This window comes from Papilio machaon, chromosome 5 (genome assembly GCF_912999745.1).
Source record: "Papilio machaon chromosome 5, ilPapMach1.1, whole genome shotgun sequence".
NCBI classification, from domain to species: Eukaryota; Metazoa; Arthropoda; class Insecta; order Lepidoptera; family Papilionidae; genus Papilio; species Papilio machaon.
In genome coordinates, this window is record NC_059990.1 from 1209339 (window position 1) to 1235497 (window position 26159).

At 31.9% G+C, this 26159-nt stretch overlaps 1 protein-coding gene across 15 annotated transcripts in view; it reads right to left on the reverse strand.

Annotated features, from left to right (window-relative positions):
• Nucleotides 1–436: 436 nt before the first annotated feature.
• The window catches only part of LOC106714523 (cell wall protein DAN4-like), a 57222-nt gene continuing 31499 nt past the window's right edge, over nucleotides 437–26159 (reverse strand). The window contains exons 4-17 of one of the 15 annotated variants that reach the window (XM_045678123.1): nucleotides 12747–13877; nucleotides 12418–12540; nucleotides 11242–12246; nucleotides 11058–11168; nucleotides 10515–10670; nucleotides 7311–9947; nucleotides 6887–7135; nucleotides 5088–6599; nucleotides 4638–4985; nucleotides 4343–4532; nucleotides 3982–4148; nucleotides 3335–3664; nucleotides 1300–1419; nucleotides 437–803 (exon numbers count right to left, since the gene is read on the reverse strand). In XM_045678123.1, the coding sequence (XP_045534079.1) occupies nucleotides 723–803; nucleotides 1300–1419; nucleotides 3335–3664; nucleotides 3982–4148; nucleotides 4343–4532; nucleotides 4638–4985; nucleotides 5088–6599; nucleotides 6887–7135; nucleotides 7311–9947; nucleotides 10515–10670; nucleotides 11058–11168; nucleotides 11242–12246; nucleotides 12418–12540; nucleotides 12747–13877 (8160 nt within the window). In that variant the 3' untranslated portion in view covers nucleotides 437–722. Of the gene's footprint in view, nucleotides 804–1299; nucleotides 1420–3303; nucleotides 3665–3948; nucleotides 4149–4342; nucleotides 4533–4637; nucleotides 4986–5087; nucleotides 6600–6886; nucleotides 7136–7310; nucleotides 9948–10514; nucleotides 10671–11057; nucleotides 11169–11241; nucleotides 12247–12417; nucleotides 12541–12746; nucleotides 13878–26159 lie in introns of those variants that run through there. The other 14 variants (XM_045678122.1, XM_045678134.1, XM_045678132.1 and 11 more) reach the window with 14 other exon arrangements.

Genomic DNA, 26159 nt, shown 5'->3' on the forward strand with positions numbered 1-26159 from the left:
CAAGCAATGAAATAATTGAGACATCTGAACTATACGCTATATATTTACAAAGTAAAAATCACTTCAAGAAAGGTTATAATTATTAGAGAAAATGAATCAGCACGAAACAACGCCGTCTCAATATTATAAGTTTATATTTCATAAGAAATCGTTCGATATTGTCGTATATTTTCGAAGATTTCGATAGAACGAGGCTCAAGTAGTTCGAAAGAATGTTCACAAAAGTATTATAATCGAAACAAACCTACCACCACTAAATAAGTTGAAGAAAAACTTGACTAAGAAAAAGTTTCAAGCTTAAGAATTTATACCACAACAGATATAGAAATCATATAAGCATAGGTATGATATTTTTTATTTATTTAACCTAACAACCCTTTTAACATACACCAAAGAGAGAAAATAATATTTACATAACAAATTAAATACTTTAATTTAAATATAACTATCATCACATTCTTTGTCAGTACCTATTTTGGACAATTTGCAATTGATATTTTCATTATATTTACACACCATTGAATAACTTACTATTACGATCCTATCCAGATAGTTTTATTCACAGTTTTTCATTTTACACAAGAATTTAACACCTCATTTGCCATCCATTTAAAATAAGGCCGAATTATCTAAGGGACTATTTACATGAGCATTTTAAACACATAGTGCGTACTATACTTTCGGAAAAGTTTGCAGTCCATTACAATATCCGAATGTCATGTCTACCCGGAGCCGTTGGTGTAAACGTCCGTTGCCGCCTTTTGACCAGCTCGTATGACATTTTGTACAGTCTGTGCTGCGCCCTGGAATATAAAACAAACATATCATTAGGTAGGTATTAAAATGGTGTACATTTTGTACTAACTGCGTCTGTGGAATATAACACAAAGAATAATTGATAAGTCATTTTTAATGTTTAATAAGTTTTAGATGTTTTTTGTTTTAGTTCTCATTATTCTGATTTTGTGACGTTAGGATGATGTAATGAAAACCTACTCATATTTTAGATATTACTAGCTGTCGCCCGCGACTCCGTCCGCGTGCAGTAAAAAAAAATGAAAAATAGATGTTGGCCGATTCTCAGACCTACTGAATGTGCTCACAAAATTTCATGAGAATCGGTCAAGCCGTTTCGGAGGAGTACGGTGAAGAAAACTGTGACACGAGAATTTTATATATTAGATTGAAATAATAATTTCAAATCACCTTCCTTATTTGCCGTTCCATCTAGGTTTACTGCTGACCTTATTCACCTACTGCGTAACTGTTCATTTTCAAAACAGATGTTATGCAATGTACCTGTATCGCCGCTCCAAGGAACTGAGAGAAAGCTCTAGTGACGTTAATCGCAGCAGAGACAAGCTGCCCCCGGCCCGGGGACTGCTCAGCGGCGACTGCGCGCGGTGGCTCCAGAGGTATCTATTCAGTTACGTGAAGTGAGTACAGTTACTTAAGCTAAATATTAAATGTAATATTAATTAAATTATATATACAAAAGTAAATCTGCTTTAGTGATGTTATTAAAAGCGTGATTTTAGAGTGCGAGACTATATTTACAAAGGTGGAACACCACAGATGTTTTGTGAAGTGAGAAATGTTAGCAGGAAAGTGACTTTAGTTAGAGAATTGTCGAATGTTAATTCTTGTTTAAAGTTTATATACCTTCATATAACCTTTTTAATTCAATCTAAATTTAGTTTCATTACTTATTCTAACATAGTTATTTTTTTTGGAACGAAGTTCCTTATCGCGCGTTGTGAAAGGGGGCTAGACGGAAAAAATTCTTACGAAAAGTTGTCACGACACTTTTTGCTATAGTAAGTATGTTAACGACGAATGAGCGCTACTTCACAATGGCAACGACGTGACAATATATAACGAAAATTCATAGAAATTAAATGTACTTCTTGTGAAGACTTAAGTTTTTTATTCATAGAATAAACATTGGTTCCTTCACTAATTAATCGAAAGGAACTTCGTTCCATCAGGGTGTCCCTTGACACCTCTCAAGTTTTTTTTTTTGAGTAACAATCAATCTTACATATAAACCGACAGAAAAAAATGTCATCTACGTAAAATTGTTATTAAACGTATTCTTACTAATAATTAAGTATTTTACTAAAAAAGAGTAAATAATTAATGTAAAAAAAATATTACAAGTTTTTTATAACTTTCATAAAAGTATATTCTACTAAGCAACTAGCGAGGTTAATAGTTAAGTTATAAGTTCAATTTACATAATTTTACAAGTTACTCACCAATGTTTACACCTTTACCCCAAACTAATTTAAAGTTATCACTGCCCTACTATTATTTACAAAAACTACGAAATTAACACTACAAAATTAGAAATGGGGTGGTAACGACTGAAAAAAAAGTTATAACATTTTTGGTATAGGGATAATAATCAGCTCATATTTGTGAACAAATTATTTTTTATACAACTATATTTAGGAGGTTAGTAATAAATTTAACAATGGAATTATTAACCATTGTACAAAGAAATTAAATCGAATTAATTCTTCGAAAATATCTTTTATTTTAAACTTTTGTACAACATGCAAAAAATATTAATTTAAAAATGAAACATGTTTCATCATGTAGTCATTTAAATCTGAAATATAAAAGATTATTTTTGTTAATAATATTCAATAAATTAAAATTTGATTTACATTTTTTTACAATAAAAAAAATAATTTACAAAACATAGGACAAATTTTGATATCACATGGGAGAGGTTAGCGATATTTATGTTTTATTTACAATTTATTTACATTTTTAATTAGTAATACCTTCAAAATTGTATTATATTACATATTGTTAAACTTTTATTTACACTTTCCGAACATTTGTATTATTCTAAATTTTAAATTATTGTAAACTTAATATATTATAATAAATAACTTGTAATTTTCTGATACAAGCAACTAAATTGAATACAATACAAGCACAACATGTACGAAATAATTTCTATTATATACGATGGTTGTTTCTTTTAATCTAATATATATAATATAAATAATCTAATATAATAATAAAACTTGTAGTAATATAGTTTTCTAATAATTAATAAAATAATTAATTATAAAAGATAATTTTAGCTTGTGTAGAGTAAACTACTAAATTCATATAAAGCAATTTTATAACGATAGCTTTAACTAAATAGGATTGTAAGTTATATTTCATCATTATAACGAACTAAATAATATAAATTTAGATACAAAAAGTAAAAAATACTTATTGCTATATATCAATTGTTTTTTATCTAACACCAAAAATATCCATCACCTTATCCCCACTCACATAATCTAAGTAAAAGAGAGGAGAAACCCACTCGATTGGACGCCGGTCTATCATCAGCGTTTCCAACGAACGGTCCGGAGCCAAACCAGTTGACCCTCGAAGGAGCCGGTGTCGCGGCCGCCGTGGGACTAGACGCGGGCGCCTGAGCCTGCGCAGGGGCGGGTCTCCTGCTGTTTGTCCTAGAGCCCCCCGCACCAGCAGCTCCCGCACCTGCGCCTCCCGCGCCCGGTGCCGTGTCCCGCCACTGCTGCCAGAGCCAGGCTAAGCCGTCCAGGATAGGCCGCCGCGGCGCCGGGGGCGGCGGCGGAGGGGTAGTCGTCCGCCTAGCCTTCGGCGTCACTACCACTTGGTTCAGTAAGGCCTACGAGGTTATAGTTAGGTCTAAAATTTGTTCCTAAACATTTATAAATGAACGCAAGAAGCAATGATAAATTATAATAAAAAAATGTTAAAAGAACGATGCAAAGTTAAAAAACAGAACAATGGATTATGAAAATATAAATGAAACTTTTTAAGAATTAAATGATAATGTTAAAATGAGTTTGGTTAAAATTTACCTTCTGATGTTTAAATCCAATGTTTTTACCCGTTTGGTTTTATATAGAGAAAAGAAAGAGATGTTAGAAAAGAAAAGAAAAAACTAACAGCGAGTCGAACTTGTTCATCCAAAGAACTTGCCGTGGTTGGACCGAATCCTTGCTCTTTAAGTAACGCCGCAAGGAGAGCGTCATTGCTATTTCCATATTCAGTACTCAAAGAGACAGATGATTTTGTAGCTTCTGATACCATAGCTGTTGGTTTTGCTTTTTGTATTAATTTTTGAAGAGCTTCATCGGAAGATTGGCCTGGAAAGAAATAAGTTCATGAATTTTCTTCATAATTTATTTTTTAATTTCTCTCTGCTGGAGGAGAAGTGAATATAGTGACCGCTAAGTTCTTCGTCCGATCTTTTAAATCTCTTCTGTGATATTTGTGTATAGTTTTTCTAACTTTTTATTTTACTTTACCAGAGAATATGATTAAAAAATAATTGTCGTACCTGTGATTGCGATTTTATTTCTCTGAGTCGTTGTTTCTTGCGCGTCTTTCAACTTTATTAATGTTTGTAATAATTGTGCATCATCTTGAACATTTTTCAATTCATCTTTAACAGCTATTTTCACTCCAAATGGTTTTGTTGTCGTTTTTGGCGATGCCAAAACGCTGGGTTGATTATCCTTATTAGGCTTCTGCGTCAAAGAATCAAATGGTTCATTTAATGGAGATGGTGAGGCAAGGAGGTTTGAAAGTAATTTTAAATCTTCTTCAACAACAGAAGAACCTTTGGGACTTACATTTACACTTGGTAATGTTGGTATGTTAAACTTCGATGGATCTTGTCCTGTTGCTTTCAACAATGCCTGTAAAAGTTTCGTGTCTTCTTCAAATTGTTTAATATCGTCTTCTATAGATGGTGTACTTTGCGTGGAGACTGGAGGAATATATACAGTAGTTGTAGTCATTGTCGTGGTGGTGGTAGTTGGTCTAGTTGTGCGAATGGAGTTTACAACATTTGGAGGGGAAGAACTCTTTGGTGTTCCAGTTTGTAGTTCGTTCAAACTTCTCTCTACAGCCAGAGCAATAACACGGTTTGCTAAAGCAGCTTCCGGGTCATCGTTATTATTCGTATTTAATACAGTTTTCTAAAAATGAGAAAAATTCAAATTCAATATAATAAATAAAGGAAAACAAACAATGTTTATAAGTTATTTCATTGATGAAATTTATGTATACATTTTTCTTACCAGGTTGTTTAGAAATGCTAAATCTTCTTCAACGGAAAACGTAGATGTACTTGGCACTTCAGTAGTAACTTGTGCTAAGCTTGGAGCTCGTCTAGCGCTTAAAGTTGAATATATTTCGGGAGGTGTGGTAGTTGTTGTTATTCTTCTCTGGACAGGTCGATATGTGGTTGAAATACCAATATCTTCTTTTACAGTACTTTGTTGTTCCTGTAATGTAGGTAATGTAGAAATAGTTTGCGGCACATTAGTCTGTGTTGTAGTTTTTTCTGTTGATTGAATTGTGGTATATATTGGACGAACATTCATTGGAGTTGTAGGATTAGATTCAATAGACGTTGTTCGGGGATTTGAAGCAATCCGCACGTTAGAAGTTATCCCAGATATGACTGGCAAATTTAAAGTATCAACAGTCTGGCCGGTGGCTTGTAATAATGCCTGTAGTAGTTGAGTGTCTTCTTTGATTTTCTTTAAATCTTCGGCTATAGAAGTTGTTGATTTTATTACAGAGGTTGTTGTAGGCGCAGGTGCTTGAGTAGTAGTTGTTATAGGTTTCATTGTTGTCGTTACAGCCAAAGTTGGTTTTATGTCATTGAGATTTGGAATATTAAGTTCTGCTGGATCTCTACCTGTAGCTTGTAAAAGTGCTTTCAAAAATTTCGTGTCTTCTTCAAATTGACGAATTTCGTCTTGTATTGTGCGAACAGTGGTAGTTTGTAGTGACTTCTGTTTATCTTTTACATTATCCTTAGCGCTTAATAACAATGCTTGTAATAATTTCATTTGATCAATCTCTTGAGACGAAGAAGATTTTGTATTTGTTGATAAAATTGATTGTAGCATCTGAAGTAAATTTGCATTTTCCTGGTTTATATTATTGTTACCTTGTATATCATCTGTGGCAGTTTTCGTCATTTCTGTTGTTGTAAAGATAGAATTATTTGGGACTGGTACTGATTCTGTGGTGCTTGGTATATCAGTAGTTGTAACTAGTGGCATACTTGTAGTTGTTAAAGTTGTCAGCAGGTCTGGTATATATCTTTCCGTTGTAGGTTCAAATGTAGTTATTACATTTTTCACTGTTGTCGTTATCGTGTTTGAATTTTCTATACTGTTAAAGGTAGTCGTTCTTAAATTGGAAGTTGTGCTTTCTATCTTAGGTTGAACTGTTGTTATTGGATTGGTTGTGGAAGTTATCATTGTTGACTGAATGTTGTTATCAGCAAGTGTTATTACATTAGGGGTTCCAACAGTAGGCTGAACGGTTGTTGTCGGTTCATCAATATTTTTTAAGCTTGTTTGAATTTCTGGTGTTGGTGAATTAATTTCCATTACTGAAATTGGAGTCACGATTTGTACTTCTTTTTCGTTGTTTGATTTCGAAGGTGCTTTAGTCGAAGCAAGCGTTAAGACATTTGTTTCTTGTGGAGGAACAGTGATTTCGTCTATTGGTATAAATTTAAAAACAGTGTTTCCTTGGCCATCGTTGGGTTTTTCGGTTCTGATTTGTTTAGTCTGCAAGTTATCACAAATACTATTAATTAAAAATCGAGTTTAGGAATGTTGTCCATTATGATACCCTTATTCACTATGTAATCCAGTTAAACTAATCCTTCACCACTTACCTTCATTAAATAACATTAAAAATATAATAAAATTGTAACTCGTCATGCATGAAGTTAAAAATAGCATATTTTTATTTTGATATCCTTTACACTCTAACTACCTTTAAAATAACTAAAGTAATCAGCAAGGATATGAATAATTATGTGAGAACTACATGACTTATTTAATTATTATACCTCCGGATCGATATCCAGTGTTAATATTCTTGGTTCAGGAGTGGAGCTTTTCATTGATGATATAACCATTTCCTCTTTAGTGGCTGAAGATAAACTATTAAGCAGAATCTCATGAATAGAAGGTAGCATTGTAGTAGTGCGTAAATTCAAAACATGCGAGGCAGTGCTTTTTTCAGCAGACGGCTTAATAGTGGCAGTAGTTATGCCAAAGGAACTGCTATCGTTTAAATTAAGTGCCGATGTAGGTATCTGCAATTATGAAATAAATGTTACGCCTTGCTATGTTAATTGATTTTCAAGCATTAGTGTGGTACAGAAAGTGTTTTGCCCATTATCAGTAAAAGCTCAAAGTTGCTTATTAGACCCTCGAAATGTGCCAAAGCGCCAAGCGTTGCTTTCAAGCTAAACAATTTAAAAACAATACCATTATTTGTTGGTTATTTACAGTGTCGGTGGTTAATCGGTTTTCCGTTTCGTTATTTGTGTCGGTAGATGTCACAATATTAGTGGATACTCGGATGGGGTTAGACTGCGGTCTGACAATGGCCGGATTATTATGGATGGGGCTATATGGATTTCTTAGACTCCATGGACTGATTGGTAGTACGTCAATTTTTTGCATGACACGTGGTACTCTAGTTCCATTTGGAAATTTGCGTATTACTGTGTTATTTGGTAGCACACCATAAATAATGTACGGACTTGCCTCCGTTAACGTTTCCAGTACATTATCATTAGGATCTTTACGTACCACCGTATTATTAGGTAGTATGCCAAATATAACATAATCTTTTTTCGGAATGATTGGCTGACTGGCAACGTTGCTTTGCGAGGTGACAGTTATTTGGTCATTTGATTTAATTTCATTTACAAGTGATACAGTGGTGGTTTCGATACCTGCTTGCGTAGTGGTCTCTACTGTATTCTCAGTTGTTATTGCTGTTTCTGTTGTCGTTTCTAAATTTAATCTACGTGTTGTCATATCAGCATTGACCTCATCAAACATTTCTCCATTTTCTGTAGTTGAAATTATATTTTCTTTTTCATTTTCTGCATTTGTTGTTTCATTTTCAGCATTCATTGTTTCCTTTACTGTAGTTTGATCGATAGCGTTAGCATTTGTACGTAAGAAAGCATCAGCAATTTCATTCGCAATTGTAGTAGCGATTACTTCAGTAACATCTGTTGCAGAATCTACTTCGGTAGAGTCAGGGATAGCAGTTGATATAACATCACTAAGAATGGTCGTGGAAGGAACTGTAAAGTCAGCTCCAGAGCGATCATTTATGATATTGACTGATTCAGATAAGTCAGATGGTGGGTTAGAAGTGGCTGTAGTAGGCGTGGTAACTACTAAGTCAGTCGTAATATCAGTATTTGGATTATTAGACAAAGTCGTAGAGTCCATTGTATTCATTATCTCAGTCAATCGATTAGAAAGTGTATTATTATTATTAGATTGTTTAAATACATCAGTCAGTGGTCCATTTGCTATTTCATCATTATGTTCCCGTATAAGTTGTTCAATCATTTTTAAAACGCGAGCTTTTTTGGAAAGAACCCATAATTGAAAACGAGATATTTGGCTGGGGTCATCAATTTCAACGCTATCAAAGTCCTCGGTTCCAACCCGATTGTCAATTTTGTTTATTAAAGAAGAATTATTTGTATCACTTGAAATAGATTCACCAATGTTTATGTTTGTGGAAAATGTGAGGGGTAAAGGTTTGTTAGTGGGATCAATTGTTGGACTTTTGGTAGTGTCTACGCTTATATTATCTACAGTGGCGGTGCTTATTTCTAAGCCAGACAAAGTAGCTGTATCTGGTATCTCAATATTCATGGGTAATTGATTAGTGGGAGTAGTAGTTAATATTGTTGAAGATGAATCTAAAGTTTGCAAAGAATTAGTATCAATAGTAGTGGTTGTAGCTATGATATCAGCTACTGTTGCCTTGCTTTCTGATAAAGGCAAAACTGTGCTCAAAACGGAATCACTTATGCTATTTACACTATCATTATTAAGACCGTCACTAATCGGGGAATCAGTAGTACCTTGTGAAATATTTACATTATTATCCTGTACATTTTGAAGGAAATTTTTACTGTCAATATTTACATTTTCATTAGTATTAATAGCGACATTGCTTATGTCTATATTTTCAGTATCTTTGATATCCTCCAAACTGTAAGGCGTAGTATTAGGAATATTATCAAGATCGTTTAGGGAAGGATTGTTATTTACAAGTCTGGGGATAAGTGTTTTTAACATTTTTGCCATATCAACGGATAATCTAGATCTACTCTCTTCGTCTAAATTTTCAATTATATCTTTTATGTTATTCGATAACATGCTTGTTAGTTCTGATGACACTAAATTGTTATTAGATAATATAAGATCGGACACAGTATTGTATACCATTTTTGTATTTTCAGTCGTACTCCATTTGGTTGTGGATTTAGATGAAGTCATTGGTACGTCTGTCGGCCGTTCAGTATCTGAATATAAAACTTTAATGGCAAAGGGTCTCCTTGCGGAAATAGGAGTCGTTGGAGTGGGAGTTAGGGTAGTTTGGGGATTATTTGTGGACATTGTATTCTCCTTCATATTTAGTGACGTTGAAACACTTTCCTCTACCGACAAGCGGTTAAGCACAGTAGGTGTAGTCTGATCAGTGTTTTGTACAGTAGTTATTGTAGTTAAACTCTCTGTTGACGTAGATGTGCCCTGACTCGAAAAGTCGCTGACACTATTTACATTATTGTTACTACTCACGCTATTGAGTGTTTGCTTAACAACACTATCTGTAAATGTTTGTTGCGGTACGTCTGTTGTTGTAGATATTTGAATTCTGGGTGTAGACGTAAGAATTTCAGCCAAAGCGTCAAAAATAGAGACAGTAACTGATGGTGAGTGATTTGAGGCTTCTACGTTCATAACCTGTGATGGCTTTTCTAAACTCTCAGAAAGTCTTAAATCTGCTGAAGACAATGCACTTCGTGTTTGAGTAAAAGAGATAGCGTTCATGTCTGGACCTAAAAGAATTTCTTCACCCACTTCCTGAAATAAGAAGAGATCTCACCCATAAAAAAAGAAATAAGTAAAGGTGATAAAACATGACGCGAAATTTATGTGAGAGATACCCAAAGGTTTTAAGTGAAAAAAACGTGCAATACCAAAGCCTCTTTATTACTTTTGGTGGGAAAATTATACATAATCGAGAAAAAAATATTCATACATACATATAAGATAAACTTATCCTTAAATCAAGTAAGTACCTACTTATTAATTTAAACATGGCGTAAATGATTTAAAATTAAAAAGCATAAAATGAACGAAAACTATAACAAAATAACATTTTTCTTTGACATGCAATATCCAATAATCCCGAAAGTTTTACTTTAAGCAATTACTAAACTTGCACAGACATATTTATGGCAACAAAAAAGAATACGAAAAGGCGTTTACACATATAAGTTTGTAAACTCTCCTGTTTGTGTTAACTTTTTAAAAAGTGCAGTTGGGTTTTTAAGAAGCACCTCTTCTATAAAGTATAAAGAATACAGTTGAAATATTGAGTGAAGACGTTAGTATTTGTTAAGACTAGTTCTAAATGATTCCATTAACCAGTTCAGATGATTGGTGAGTGAATGCCATCGTTGTAGCGTTCTGTCTTGATATTAATTCTGTTGTATCATCATTAAAATCATTGCCATCGAACCACTTCGGCTCCTTTATAGACTTTGTGAGTTGACGATCAGTCACGAAGAATTTCAGCCAAGCCTTTAGTAATGAAAATTTTCTAATTACTAATGACCACAAAAAATTACGCAATCTTACTGCTATATTATAATTTAATGTAACATTTTTTCATGAGCAACTTTATACCACTATGTTTAGCTAAAACTATTCAATGTTATTGCATGAAATTTATGACACGTTAATTTGGTTTAGTTTGATGACAAATATAATTTGAAGCAAATATTGATGTACTGTGGAAAATACCAGTTTTACGGCCAATTTCATAAAGGGGCTTTGTCGTTTCTAAAGTTCTATTTCTGTAAATAGACTTTCTAAGTTGTGTAAATTTTGATATATCTTATGAATTAAAATGTAAAATAGTTTTGAAATTGCGTAATATGTTTTTGTTGTGATATATGTTTTACTTACAGTTGTTGTTGTGACTGTTGGTACTGTAGGTTTGTAAAACGGTTTATCGAGATTAGAGGCTCTGTATTTTGAACTAAATCTGCTTTTTGGTTTTTCAGGATCGGTAGTAATCTGTAAATGTTGTATGATGGCAATAGCAAGGAACGTTTATCATTGTGTATGAAGATAGAAAATTTCTACTTACGCCATTAGTAGAAGCTTCAGTTGTTTTCGAGAAAGTATCACTATATTTGCGGAGTGCACGTTCTTTTGATTTCGATACAGGATTAACTGATGAAGATTCCACATTTTCTTTAGATTTAAAAATTTTACGTGTATACTTTCTTGTTTGAATATTTCTTATTACAGGTGTTGCCGAAGTAGCTACATATTCATTTTTTTGTCGGTCATTCCCCAAACCCTGATCTTTGTAATTAGCGTGATATTTTTGTGTGGTCGAGAAAACGTTTATTACTGGCATGTTTTCAGACTCCTCGGCATTAGTTACTGGATCAGTTTCCACATTATTTTCTTGAGATTCTTTACTACTTACAGCTAATAAAAACTCTCCCTTTGTATCGCTATTGGTTTCCTCAGACATAGCTTTGGTTTGTTTATTTAACATAGTATATATTAATGGCGTTTCAGCAGTATTTTCTGTTTTCTTGGCAGCTTTGAAAGGATTATTTATATCAGTATTAGCAGACTCCGCTGTCGTTGTTATACCGTTCTTGACATTATTTCTTAGACGTGAATAATAAGATGTTCTTGGCAATTTCACACTGTTGTTTAAGACACTGGTGTTCAAATTGTTTCTACTACTATCATCAGTTACAGTTTCTGCAGGTTTATCGATATTTTTTCCGATTTTTGTTCTTGAATAAAGTGGTCGGGATGCAGTCTGTGGTGATTGCCCAGATTCAAATCTTTTAAACTTACGAGGGCTTTCAGACGATTTGAAATCAACCGGACTCGATGTTGTTGTTCGTAATTTTCTAGTGTATTTGTATGAAGTTTTTACCGCATTGGGAGAACTAGTAGTAGTTGTAGTTTTTAAATTTTCAGTTTTTACTTTTCGTGGTCTAGAAGAATATGTACCTCTTAATTTATATTCTTCAGATTTGAGCTTGGGAGAATCTAAGGGAGAATCACTTAGTTTTTCGTCTCCATTTTTTACGTCATTTTCAGTTGTGTTTAATTTACTGCGAAGCTGAAATGTTTACATTAAAAAAATCAGAAGTTTCTTTTAACTAAATTACGTTAATGGGAATTCCCACCATATAAAATGCAACACATAAAGATAACAAAATACCGTGAGGACGAATGACTTATGAGTATACTTATGAGCTAAAGATTTATTTCATTGATATAATTGATTTACCCGTGTAAAATTGTTTGATTCAATACTTGTGTTGGAAGGCAGTGAGGTTTTTGTGTTAGTGTTGATAGCTGTATGTGTTGCTTTCACTGATAAACTCTCGCTGGGTGGAGAGCTCACTTGTGTCTGAAATCGTAAATAGGTTGTCTATAAAACATGGTGCTAAATATGATATTACAAGAAAACGTTGCTAATACTCGTAACTTACAGAACCAAGTTTCGAACAATTAAGGGTTTATGAGGATAATAAACAAATTGAATGTTTAAGTCCATTATATTTCCATAGAATATTCATAAACAAAAATTACATTTCGTTAGTAATAACTACTCACCGAAGCATTCTTAGCTTGAATTATAGCTTTAAAACTTGCTGGATAGTTATCATCGTCTCCAATCTCATCTGAAGTTTTCACTTTTGGAAGTGTTGTCCCGTTTTCATTTCCTCTCGATACTGGTCGCCGAACAACTCTCATAGACTTGACGATCGACGACTTTGAAGAATTACGTTCTACATTTCTCTGGACTTTTCTTTCAGTTGGAGCTAATGTTGTTGTCCTACTTTCTGGTTGTTTCAGCTGCTTTCTTGAAGTTTTAATTATTTCATTTGAAGTTGTGATACCCTCGCCCGTGAGATTGGTGTCGGTTTCCGATAAACGTGTCCTGTACCTTAATTTACGTGATTTTTTTGCATCTTCAGATGATTTTTCTACAATGAGATTATTTTCCGATATACTTAGAATATTAGTTGCACCAGAACTAGCCATATCATCTAATTTGATATTTGTTTTTGGACTGACGCGCCCGCGTGTTCTAGGTGCTTTTGTACTTGCTTGCGTTTCTACTTCTACACTTTTAGCTGTCGTGCTTCTCTTTTTAAATTGAACAGTGGTAATGTCTTCTTCTTTTGGAACCGTTCTCGTAAAATCATCGAAACTAGAAGCTGTGATTTCACTTTTGAATTCATCAAGAGTTGGCGAAGAGAGAATAGTAACCGCTTCTGTGGTAGTTGTCTGAGCTCTTCTATTTACATCTCTCCTAAAATTACTCGTGACTGATGAAGATGGTGCTAAAGATGATACTGTAGTTGTAGTGTACTGTGATCTTCTATTACTTTGTCGTGCCTTGTTGTTTACAGTACTGTCTCTACTTGGAAAGGTTGTGACGGCGTTCTGACTTTCTATAGGTCGACTTCGTATCCGATTGGTCCTCCTTGAATCAAATCGCTCGTTCCTTCCATTATCTGTTGGAGATTGTTCTGTGACGGCATTGGAAGTCAAAGGTTCCGGTGCCCTATTCCGGGATTTTGATCTGGTGATATCTCTAGCTACAGGTGTAGATGTTTCATCACGTCTTCGGTAACTCCTGGACCGAAAGGTAGGCTGAGCATCATCAATCTTCTCCGTACTTGTTGAGCCTCTCGAGTCGAAGTTTGAAAGTCTTCTGCTATTTCGGACACCTTCCACCTGAAATTACAAAAAGAAATATTTGAACAAGTTGACAAAGAAATACGAGTAACACTATACTTGACACTATTTGACGAAATAGTCTATACGTTATGGAAATCAACCGACAAACTAAAATAGCGGAATTATTGTTTATTCTTAGTCCGTAAGACAAATATTTATCAAACAAAGCTAACTATTTTACTTATACAACTAGATAAATAACATTGAGTCAATCCTTCACTGGAACTGAGAATCAGAAAATGTTATTTAACGTGATGCAATGAAAGTCTATTGTTTGGCTGAATTCAATATTTTACAGTAACCGGAGTTAATGGAATTACGTTGTAACTTTCTATTACAATTCACCGAAATTATTTCATTTGCAATTGTTAAGATAGCTTACAAAAAAATTAGCACTACCAAATATTACTCTAGAAGCAATCTAAGCTTTTTTCAACGAATCTCAATTTATTGTACACACGTGACTCAATTTAGATTAATAACCTACTAAAATTAAATCGACCTCAAAAACTATAAATAAAATCAGTAAATTATTTATTAGGCGTACTTACAATTATAATCTTAGAATTTTAGATTAAAAAAAAACTCTTAAATACCATTCAAGACAAGTGCGTCCTCTGTCTTACTCGTAAGCTAAGAAATATTAACTCGGTATTATTAACTAGTGTGTTCTCGTGTATATGTATAGGTATATACATCCAGCAGTATATTACAATTTTAGACCCTTCACTAAAAATAAACCAGTTTCATATTAAGCCATATAAAGACTCTCGTGAGATAAGATAAGGATTTTGATTTATTCTTTGACTGAACAGCCTCGAAGCCTTAAATTAGACTACCTTTTACTATAAAAATTTAAGTTCGAATATCAACTAAACAAAAGTATATCCTCTTCTATAGTCCCCTTTAGATATTTAGTTGATTGGCATGATTTATTGACTACATTAAGAGTTAAAAAATTATTCAAACTAACAACAAGTAATGTTGTTATTAATATTAATTAAATATTTATGCATTATTGATATTTATGAAATGGCAAAATCTAAAAGTACAAAAGAACTATTAATAATAAATAATTGCATTTCTCATAACAGTTGAGATTGACATATAAAACGTAAGTCATTGAAATGAAAAGACTCGTATCTTTAATTGAAATGTAAACTTGCAGTCTTCGTAGACGTTTCAATCAGGTCACAAAACATTTGAATGTCAATTATACAATTAAAACAGGTAGAATTTTTTATTATCTAATGATTGGAAACAAATGAAGGTCAATTTAAGATTTTGGCTGATAAATATTAGACGTGTTGCGAACAAAAAAAAACTGAATTGCTCTATTTCGCATTAAATAATTTCATTATTGAAAAACAAATTACGATCACAGATGAGGTAATTATATAAATTTTAACTAACCTAGAATATCATTAGGGTAAATTCAGAAGGACATTATTTTTTTATAGTCGTAAACAATATGCCAAAGTTCAAATAAATTTTAATCAAAAGTATTATTACATTAACTGCAATTATGTTCACGTCAGTACTGCGAAACTTTGCCAATATAACATTTATAGTAAAGCAAGCTGCCTTTCACAGTCCACTCGTAGTCCGGTACAGCACTAACCTTTGTTTACGTCTATTATTACATGATTTACGACTACAATAACATTTATAATTTTTTTTTGCTGTACAGTTTTACATTTATCATTATAAAAAAATTAAAAGATATTGCAAACTAGATTGTTTGAATGGAAAAAAAACACTCCAAAAAATTATAACAACCGTAAAATTGCTTTAAAAAGCAAGATAAAAATACTTTGATTCCTTTGAAAAAATATTTTTTTCTTCAAGCATTTCAAGAGTGGTAAATCTATGTGACATCTACTAAAAATAAGAAAAATCAATGACAAAGTTTTCTAAGTTGTAATTCTTTTGGTAGTAAAAAACAACTGTCTTGTATATTTTGTGTATTCCAATAAAGTATCTAGAAAATACGTTTTTGTTCTATATTCGTTGAAAGAGATTTGTTAATCGAACTTTAGTGTCACACAGATATGACGAGTGACACATTCTCAATTTTACGGACTGTCAAACGGATCTCTTTCAGTCGTGGTTTTAGACTGTATATAATGTTTCACAAAAATATGTTATCGTATCTGAAAAAAACTTGAAGAACATAATGTATGTTCCGCAGTTGATCGATTTGTAAAAAAAATAATTATTATCTTATTGACTTTGAAAAGTCATTTCCGTGTATCTAAAATGTATTTTCATAATTATGTAATTTAGAAAACTTAAATGTTAGAAGTCAGCCTTTATTATGACAATATTTATATGTCACAATGTCGCATTCAAATTAGATGCTCGCAATTTACATTAATTAATTTATTATTCGTTTTTAGAGAAATAATTTGATTTTATCCCAAAAATTTTAGCTTAATTAATTATTGACCGTTGGTATCTGAAACGAAAATCTCTGTTCAAAACATATCGGCATTCCTGTCATTACCTTTGACAAAACAAAGGTAGCAATATGTTATAAACGGGTTTTTTTGGTCTCGGAAACCCACAATAAATCCAAATATATGTTGGACTACAGATACTCGTTACAACACATTATAGGGTTGTATGTTAGTTCAAGTATTTATTTATTTTATTTTTTTTATATCATAAGGTGGCAAACGAGCAAACGGCCGCCTCGCTATTTCGGCGAATCCAGGTGGGATTCGCCGAAATAGCGAGGCGACCGTTGCCCATAGACATACGCAAATGCAGATGCGTTGCCTACCTTTAATCAACGGAGAAATAATAGGATATTTCTCCTTCCTATGCGTCCCCTCTTCCGTCAAATCCACTTTCCCTTCCCATCCTTTCCTAATAAGAAAAGGGTGGGAAGGGAAAAAGGACTAAAATGAGGCCTCCGGTACCACTCTCATCAGACGAAACGCGCTTGGAAGTGCTAGTGGAATTGCTTCCACTTCACGCCTGTCTTCTGTGTGGACATGATATGCACCGGTCGACCCGGTCAATTCGTGCATCCAACAAATATTGTTGTTGCGGGATCTACCACTGTTAATTATTTATTACACTGTTATTTATTTTTCATTATTATAATCACAAGTCAGTCATATATCTTATTACTAATATTATAAATGCGAACATTTTGATGGATGGATAGATGTTTGTTTGTTAGTTAGAAGGACGGAACGGCTCAGCGGATTTTGATGAAATTTGACACAGATGTAGAACATATTTTTGAACAGATCTTTGGGGGAGGCCTATGCCCAGCAGTGGGCGTTAGAAGGCTGAATGGACTGGTAGAACACAGTCTGAGAACTATGAAGACATAGACTATAATACTGGAAGAAAATATAGATTATCTATACATCAACAAGTAATCTAAAATTATCAGTTTATTTAACGAAACCAGAAACAGTTCAGAACAAAATATCAACTTTAATGAGAGAACATAAATTAACCACAGAGTGAACGTGTTTATATTGTTGATTACTCAAATCAGACATATTCGTAGCATTCACTATTTCCGTTATGTTTTTTTTTTTTAAGTTTAGTGCTTTTAAGCGCAGAGACCTTATGAATCAGTGTAAAAGAGAAGGTAAGGTTTCTGTTCGATTACAAGTTTCAGAGATCCGTGTGTGCAAGTGGAGCGGGTTGAGTAATATTAATGCAACTAGTTAGTGCTTGGTACGTGTTGTAGACAGATAGTAATACTATGTCTTTTTCGTATACTTATATATAATTTTTTTTACACAGTATGTTTAATAATACGTTAACGTGTCACGTAAATAGCAAAAGGTACAGCAAATTAATTTTAGAGTAAAAAACCGATGGAGCTGAAAGTTACGGCAACCGAACATAAGCGTTGTCAAAATTTCACTGCAAACGGGTGACAAACAAACAACCTTTTCTTTGACATAACGTAAATTATTAGAAGATAGCATTTTACGACATTACTTTTTAAATAGGCACGCGCATAAATAACATGAAAAAGTAACTGTATACTACATAACTTTAGCTTGTAACTTAGACCACTTACAAAAATAACGCTGGCCAATAACGTGATAGTATTTTATGTAATAACTTAGACTAGACTATACGAAGCGTTGACCGTGCTATAAACGATGTCTATAATTTTAACCTGACCCAATATTAATCGTAATAAATAAAGAAATAGATAAATTACAATTTAAATGTGAATATTAGAGTGTAATTAAAAAATTTAGGAACCTTAGTTGTTAACATTTCTAAGACACGAAAACAATCTTTTCAAAATTCTCTGTATCTGAAGATGTACTGTCACCTCCTAAAGATTACATAAATGTAGAATTTCCACTACTGAACTAATTTACTTTACGTTAAGTGATTTTTTCAAAATTCATGGTTGTCCTTTAGTCTGAGGCTGATAAATTATAAAATTTATCATTTCTTTGATATTACATTTATATGGTAATTTTTTAATATCAATTATATTTTTAGTCAATAAATTTATCAAATAATGTACACACGGTGTTTGATTTTTTTTAATTCTTTAACATACCAAATATGGTGCTAATAATAAGGATACAAAATTCTCAATTTTATAAATATATTTAAGATAAATAAGCAGACTTGATTATTTATTGTAATTACATTTATTTTTAAAGTAACAAGTCACTATATTTGGAAAACAGAACAAAAAAAATGTTGTATTCACTTACGAGTATATCGGTTTGAATTCTTTCTTCAAATTTTTAACAAAATACTTTAGTATTTCGGATTCAATACATAATTGAATTCAATACACAATGGTTTAAAATGAAACAGAAACAGCACTTGACTGCAATCCCACCTGAAGTGGTGATGTGTCCCAAAGATTGTTGCTAGTTTAGTAAATGCATTTTCGCTCTACAAGCCCTCTACATTTACTAGCTGTATTTTATTACTATTTTTTCCAACATTATAACTTCTGCAGTTACATCAATAAAAATTACTATAACAGATGTATCAAGAATATTATTTCTACTTTCACATTCTAATCTTAAACATTCCATAACACGATTTAAGACAGGTTTATACACTCGTATCAACACTTTTGTGGTCTTAAAGATATAATCAGTGCTCCATTTCGTGACCGTGTCATATTGTATGTTATCGCAACCACTCACGCATCATACAATGTATGTTAAACTATAATTGAGTAATCATAAATCAATCGACATGTCTAATCTGCATGTAAATGTTATAGATAATTTCGTATTCTATATTTGTTTTTAAGACAACTGAAGTACTCAGAATAGCGTTAACTTTAACAATTTAATGTAGACTTATTTTACTAAATCACGATACATCCAGTGATCATTAAATAACTCTTAAGCTAGCGTTTTCAATTAAATTAAAAAAAGAAATATTTCCAATTCATATTGTTAGTGAAATAGAAAAAGTTTTCTGTGACGTAACGGTTACGCTTATTAAACAGAAATCCACAACAATGGAGGTGTTTTAAATTGAACAATACCAAGAATCCGCGACATTACTTCTGACAGAGCAGAAACAATTGAAGACATGGTTTTGCTGTTAACGCAGTTGACAAAGATTTGTCTGCTAGAACTAAACGCTACGGATATCAGTAAATGAAGATATAGGATTATTTACAATATTCCGTTACAAATATAAGAATTAAATATTTGCAAATACACACTTGATCTGAGTGGAAATTCAATGATATGTGTGAAGTCAACCAACCCGCACTTGGCCAGCGTGGTTGACTATGGCCTAGTCACCCCTAACTTGGGGTAGGCTCCGAGCCCCTCGGTGGGGACGTATAGTGAGCTGATGTTGATGACACACTTGATCAAGCACTAATTCAACTACTTTAATTTGTCGTAAATGCAGCGAGTAAGGAACTAAATTTTGCTCTATAGAATGGATTATTTTAATGTAATCATAAATTAGGTGATCCTTACAAATAAAAAGGTGAAACATATAATTAAATATATATTATAGACATTTTAATAAATTTGAATTTTCGATGAATTAATTAAATAGTATGTTTGTACTATTAAAGACACTTTAAATGTCGAGATTTGACTTTTTAAGCTACAACTTTTATGATTCCATAATTTTCTTTCAAGTTTTTTTTCTTTCCAGAAAACACGTTATTATTAATTCGACAGTTTTACCTCAGATAACATGGAACAAATATAGTATTACTTAGTTTAAAAATCCCTGTCGCTATTCTTTGACTGGAGAGAGTACAAAACGAATAACAAATTTGCCAAGTAATTTTATATAAATATTTTCTCACAACATATTAACAACATTTCACGACACTCGTTAAAATGGCCAGTGAAAGCTTTGTCGGTAAATTGGCGATTGACCAATAACAACCCTGCTCAACATCAACGCGTACTTTTTTTTCATTTCACTTTCTTTTTCTTATTAAAAGCTCAAATTATAAATAATTATTGGAATATTTTGTTTTTATAGATTTTTAAATAAGCTCTGCAACTTACAGACGGTAAAAAAAAGTTTAAACTTCGAAAAGCCACGTATATTACGAAATGCAAAATGAGTTGACAAGAAAAATTGCATTCAGCCATCCATCTCAAGTCTTTCTTTGTTTACACTGAATAGTGTCGGATGTCTACTTTGTCACACTTGGCCTCATAACAGAATGAAACATTTTGAAAACCAATTCTCATGCAAAATTTAAGTATTTTCGACCTCGTCAAAAATTACTGCAATAACAATACAATGCAGAAACAAAACTAAACTAAAAGTAAACATAAAAATTAATAGATTTTGTATTTAACTGTCTTGTAATACGATTGAAATTCCTTTATTTCAATTAAATATTTATTTTAAAATAGATACTCGACCTCTTTGAAACGGTGTCATAAAAAAATCTATTGTTTGTTTTGTTGACAATGCAATTATTTTAATTACATACGAGATCATTAGCATGTTCTATAACTATTTTGCTAATTTTATTTATATATTGTCGGATTATAATGAATGAAATGTTTATAGCCTATAAGAACTGTAAAATTATCTAGACTTTAGCTTATTAACCGTATTTATTTCTTTGAAATATTCTGCTAAAAAAACGTTTCAACTTCCAAGCAGCAATATTAAAATTATAAAAAAATTCATGTAATCAACCAGTAAAGAGGAAAAGGGCTTGGCAACTTTAGATTTCTTATCAATTAAATGTAAACTACTTGCCTTAGAAATCTTTAATCTATTAGGCGATCCATAATACTCGTAAGCAAGCTAATGATTTTTAAAGTAGTGACTTTGAATGATTCGCTCCACTGAGTATTGGTAAATGCATATTACGAGTGTTTCCTCAGTGCACATAACACTTCCACTCCTAATTGTACTTTGCTTTATTGTTATGTAAATCAATGTAATTTATATAATCTGTAAACTTTATTAAAGAATTTTAAAATTGCATTGTAATTTGCATAATTCTTATCTTATTTTAATCTTATATTAACTCATAGACCATATATTCATATATTTTTTTTCAATTTTATTTACATTCTTAATTTAAAACACCATTTGTTACGTAAAAATGGTCCCTTTCTAAATACATCCGTCACAGCAATTCTAAAGCGCATATATTAATTATAACGTATATAAACCCGTTGCTTTTCGTAGATAGATTAAAATTATGTAATGAGACAACTAAAACGAGTAATAATTAAATATACTCTATATTAGGGTGGGTCAAAAAAATCAACTATTTTTTTTTTTACAATTAATACGGAAAAATGGGTTACTAGGCACCTTAAAAAAATTCTCACCAAATATGAACTCTTAATTTTAATAGGAAGATCCTCCGCGTCGCAGTTTTTCATTTTTTTCTCAGTCCAATAGAAAAAAATTCATTCCTCATCATTAATTGGTCGTACAGAAAAATTTTTTTTAAGAATTTTGTAGGAAATTTAATGCTCTACAAAAAAGGTATCTTATGTTTTTTCCGTAAACCTCACCATTTCACTAATATTGAAGATTTAAGATTGATTATTTTAAGTCAAATGTCACTTTTGTTTATGAATTTTATAACTCGACAAGAAATGGCTATTATTGAATGCGCAATAGAAATTTTTGTAGCAAATTAACTGCTCTATAAAAATGGTATCATATGTTTTGGCGATTAAATTAAGCGTTCAAAAGATATTCATCATCAAACTTTCATGTATACCGATTTTAAGAGTTTTTGATTAAATAATCGAAAAATTTCAATTTAATCTATCAGTTTTGAGAAAATTTACACGAAAAAAATTTTTTTTTATCAACTGAGAAACTTCAAAATGTTTTTCAAGCTTTTTTTTATGTGTAAGTATTTTTATCTACATTTAAAAAAATAAATTGTACATTATTTATCGCTTAGTTAATCATTTATCAATAAAAAAAATAATAATGTACAATTTATTTTTTTAAATGTAGATAAAAATACTTACACATAAAAAAAAGCTTGAAAAACATTTTGAAGTTTCTCAGTTGATAAAAAAAAATTTTTTTCGTGTAAATTTTCTCAAAACTGATAGATTAAATTGAAATTTTTCGATTATTTAATCAAAAACTCTTAAAATCGGTATACATGAAAGTTTGATGATGAATATCTTTTGAACGCTTAATTTAATCGCCAAAACATATGATACCATTTTTATAGAGCAGTTAATTTGCTACAAAAATTTCTATTGCGCATTCAATAATAGCCATTTCTTGTCGAGTTATAAAATTCATAAACAAAAGTGACATTTGACTTAAAATAATCAATCTTAAATCTTCAATATTAGTGAAATGGTGAGGTTTACGGAAAAAACATAAGATACCTTTTTTGTAGAGCATTAAATTTCCTACAAAATTCTAAAAAAATTTTTCTGTACGACCAATTAATGATGAGGAATGAATTTTTTTCTATTGGACTGAGAAAAAAATAAAAAACTGCGACGCGGAGGATCTTCCTATTAAAATTAAGAGTTCATATTTGGTGAGAATTTTTTTAAGGTGCCTAGTAACCCATTTTTCCGTATTAATTGTAAAAAAAAAAATAGTTGATTTTTTTGACCCACCCTACTCTATATACTACACCTTTAAAAGAAAGTTGACATGAAGGTATAAACACATAAAAGCGTTAATAGCGACTACAAATTAAATATAAAATTTTATAAGTCTTTCCACGAGACACATATTTTTATGAGAATATTTAGTCAATCTAAACACATGTTCTGAACGTAATTCGCCTAACATATTATATATGTGTCGTGTCTGTGGTGATACATAATTGAGTGCCCTATGTGTATGTTACTCAATACATAACCTGTTCCAATCACTACAAGTCTAACATTACATGACATAACTGATATCACGAACCTAACATTATCTCGTGTTCGTGATATTAGTATACATATCGGTACGGATTTAGAAAGTATGTCTTATGTCTATTTTTAGTCTTAGTCGTATTGTTTTAGCTGTCGAAAACTAAATCGATTACGTATAATTTGCTACTAGAAGATGTTGCAAAATAATCTTAGTCTATAGATAAAATTTAACAGTGGTAGAGTCTAAAATATAGACGGATGTCAAAAAAATTGCAGGACCAAGCCAGACCTACAAAGTGTACACCTAAAAAAAAGTAAAAAGAAAAGCCGAACACAACTATAACTTATTTAAGTACTTGAAACTTAGTTTATAATTAACTATTGATTGTCACCTTGTTTTCCTCTTTTTGGCAAAAAAATGTATTGTCAGTGATAAGTAAATAATGATTCCAAATGAACTCTTCACATTAAACCATAAAAGTGAAAATCTTGTTAATGTTCGTTACGAAATATAAAAACCTTCTTTCGGTATAATTGAAGTATTCGAGCATCCCTTTTAAAGACGATGATGCAACTGACACACTGCCATTTAACATATTTTTTTAAAACATCCAATACAAAGGTTATTGTTTTGAAAACGGTAAAACAACACGTAATTAAATGAAGTCATATTTAGATCTGGAGATTCCTTGACATTTCTGTTTAAGACTGCTTACCTTTTTCAGGTTTTCAACAATAAATATTCACTGTACATTTGGAACTAAATTTTTGAGATACTGTTATCGTTGGACACGCCTTATAACCCTTTGATCTTTACTATGCGTCATCCGTTCCTTTTAAGAAAAGGGTGGGACGAAAACGGGACTTAAATTGTCTAATTTCGTCTAATGAGTGTACGTTTCAGAGACCTCTCCGGCAGAAAGGATTGTTTTTGCTGGTGTCTACCACTATTATATTTTTCAATATTGAATTTCGGAAACTTACGAGTAATCATATTTAAATAATCATGATTTTATTAAGGGTATATTTAAAAATAAATTTATGGTGTGATCCGCAACCGTTTAAGAAACAAAAATCACTTTTATTAATAACTAATATTGTGTCATCAGAACTAGAAATGTGTACAAAGTTTTCGATCGATTTTCAACGACATTAGACATTTATAAATAGGGCAAGTTAAATATAACCGTTTAATACGTAACGTCTTAAATATGTATTTTAAAAATTGTTTAAAAAAAATCAGAAACGGTGACTTATTCGTAACTTAGAATTAACATTCTCCATTGATCAGGTGACCTCCTGATGGCATTAGAAATCACGTTCACCCACGAAGAGCCTTATTAGAGTTAGATCTTCGCTATATATTACACGATACCTTTTAAAATCGACAAACAAATAACTGACTCATCTTGTAACAACAAAACGGTATAATATTAGGTAAATGTTCCCAAAATAAAGATGAAAATTAACATTTTGTATATAAAAGTATCTTAATATATATATTTCTTGTGTGCGTGTGTATGTGACTGAACTCCTCCTAAACGACTGGACCAATTTTGATGAAATTTTTTGTGTGTGTTCGTGGAGATTCGAGAATGGTTTAGATTTACAGTTTTTTTTTTTTTTTTTTTTTTTTTTTAATTCCGCGCGGACGGAGTCGCGACCGACAGCTAGTAATATTATATAATACATAGGAATGATATAAGTAAATAATAGAAGTGTACTTTTAATCTTTATCTTGCACAAAGATTAGAAACAATTGAATAAATAACTTGTAATAAAAGACTGGCTGCAAATAATTCTGTTATACGCTATTCATTTTATTATTTTATATTACTTTATAAAGCACAAAGTCTTATCCAAGTATCTAGTAGATTGTCGTTACTTGTAATAGTTACATTTCAATTTTATGTAAGTACTAACTAAATGACATATTCGTCTCGGTTGTTAGTAATAGTTAAAATGTTTAAGTCGAGTCATTATATGAAATTGGTATATTAAAATACGTCTATGCACGGAGTTAGTAAATACATAAAATATATTTTATTTTGTGCCGGTTTCATTACTTCAATAGATATTTTTGTAAGAAAAAAATACTTAGGATCCATATTTAATATTTCAAATACCTTTTAGATGAAAATTACAAGGAAAAAAGTAGTATAAATAATTTTACAGGACTGAAATAAAATGCGCATTGCCATTAAATTCGAAGTGTATTAAGTTGTTTATTGTCACACAGATATCGCTCGGAGCTGGAGGACTTAACCTTCGAGTTGTCACTCGAGCGCGTTGATGTCTTTTGCTCGTGACATTTAATTTTAAATGTTTATTTTTGTATGCAGATATTTATCAAGTGATAACTCGACATTGGCACTACACAGTTACAAACAGAGCGTCAGTGGCACAGTTGTTAAGCGCTTGACGAGACTGGACAGAACTCTACATATGCAGCTTCAATCCTCACCTTGTACCAATGTATTTTTCTATTTTTGAATTTCGAATACATATGTAGTGATGCAACCTGCACATATCTACGAAGAAATTCAAAGATATGTGTGAAGTCAATTAACCCGCACTGGGCCAGCGTGGTTGACTGGGGGGGCGGCAAACGAGCAGCGGGAACACCAAGGTGTTCATCGACGCATTTGCAATGCCAGAGGAATCGCAGATGCGTTGCCGGCCTTTGAGAAATGAACAAAGTTAGGTGGCTCAGAGGCAAAATTATATATGTTGACGTGACAAATGAGCTTAACACCTTATGGTCTTCATTGGCTTTTTGAAACATAGTACAAAGTCTAATACTTTCTCATTTTTATTGAAATAAACTTTAACCGAAACGGATTTAAGTACTTTATAGGTGTATTTATTCAAGTTACGTGTATTTCCATAATTTTGGTCTCATTGGCATTTTTACTGAACTGTTTTAATATTACTTAACAAAAACCTCATA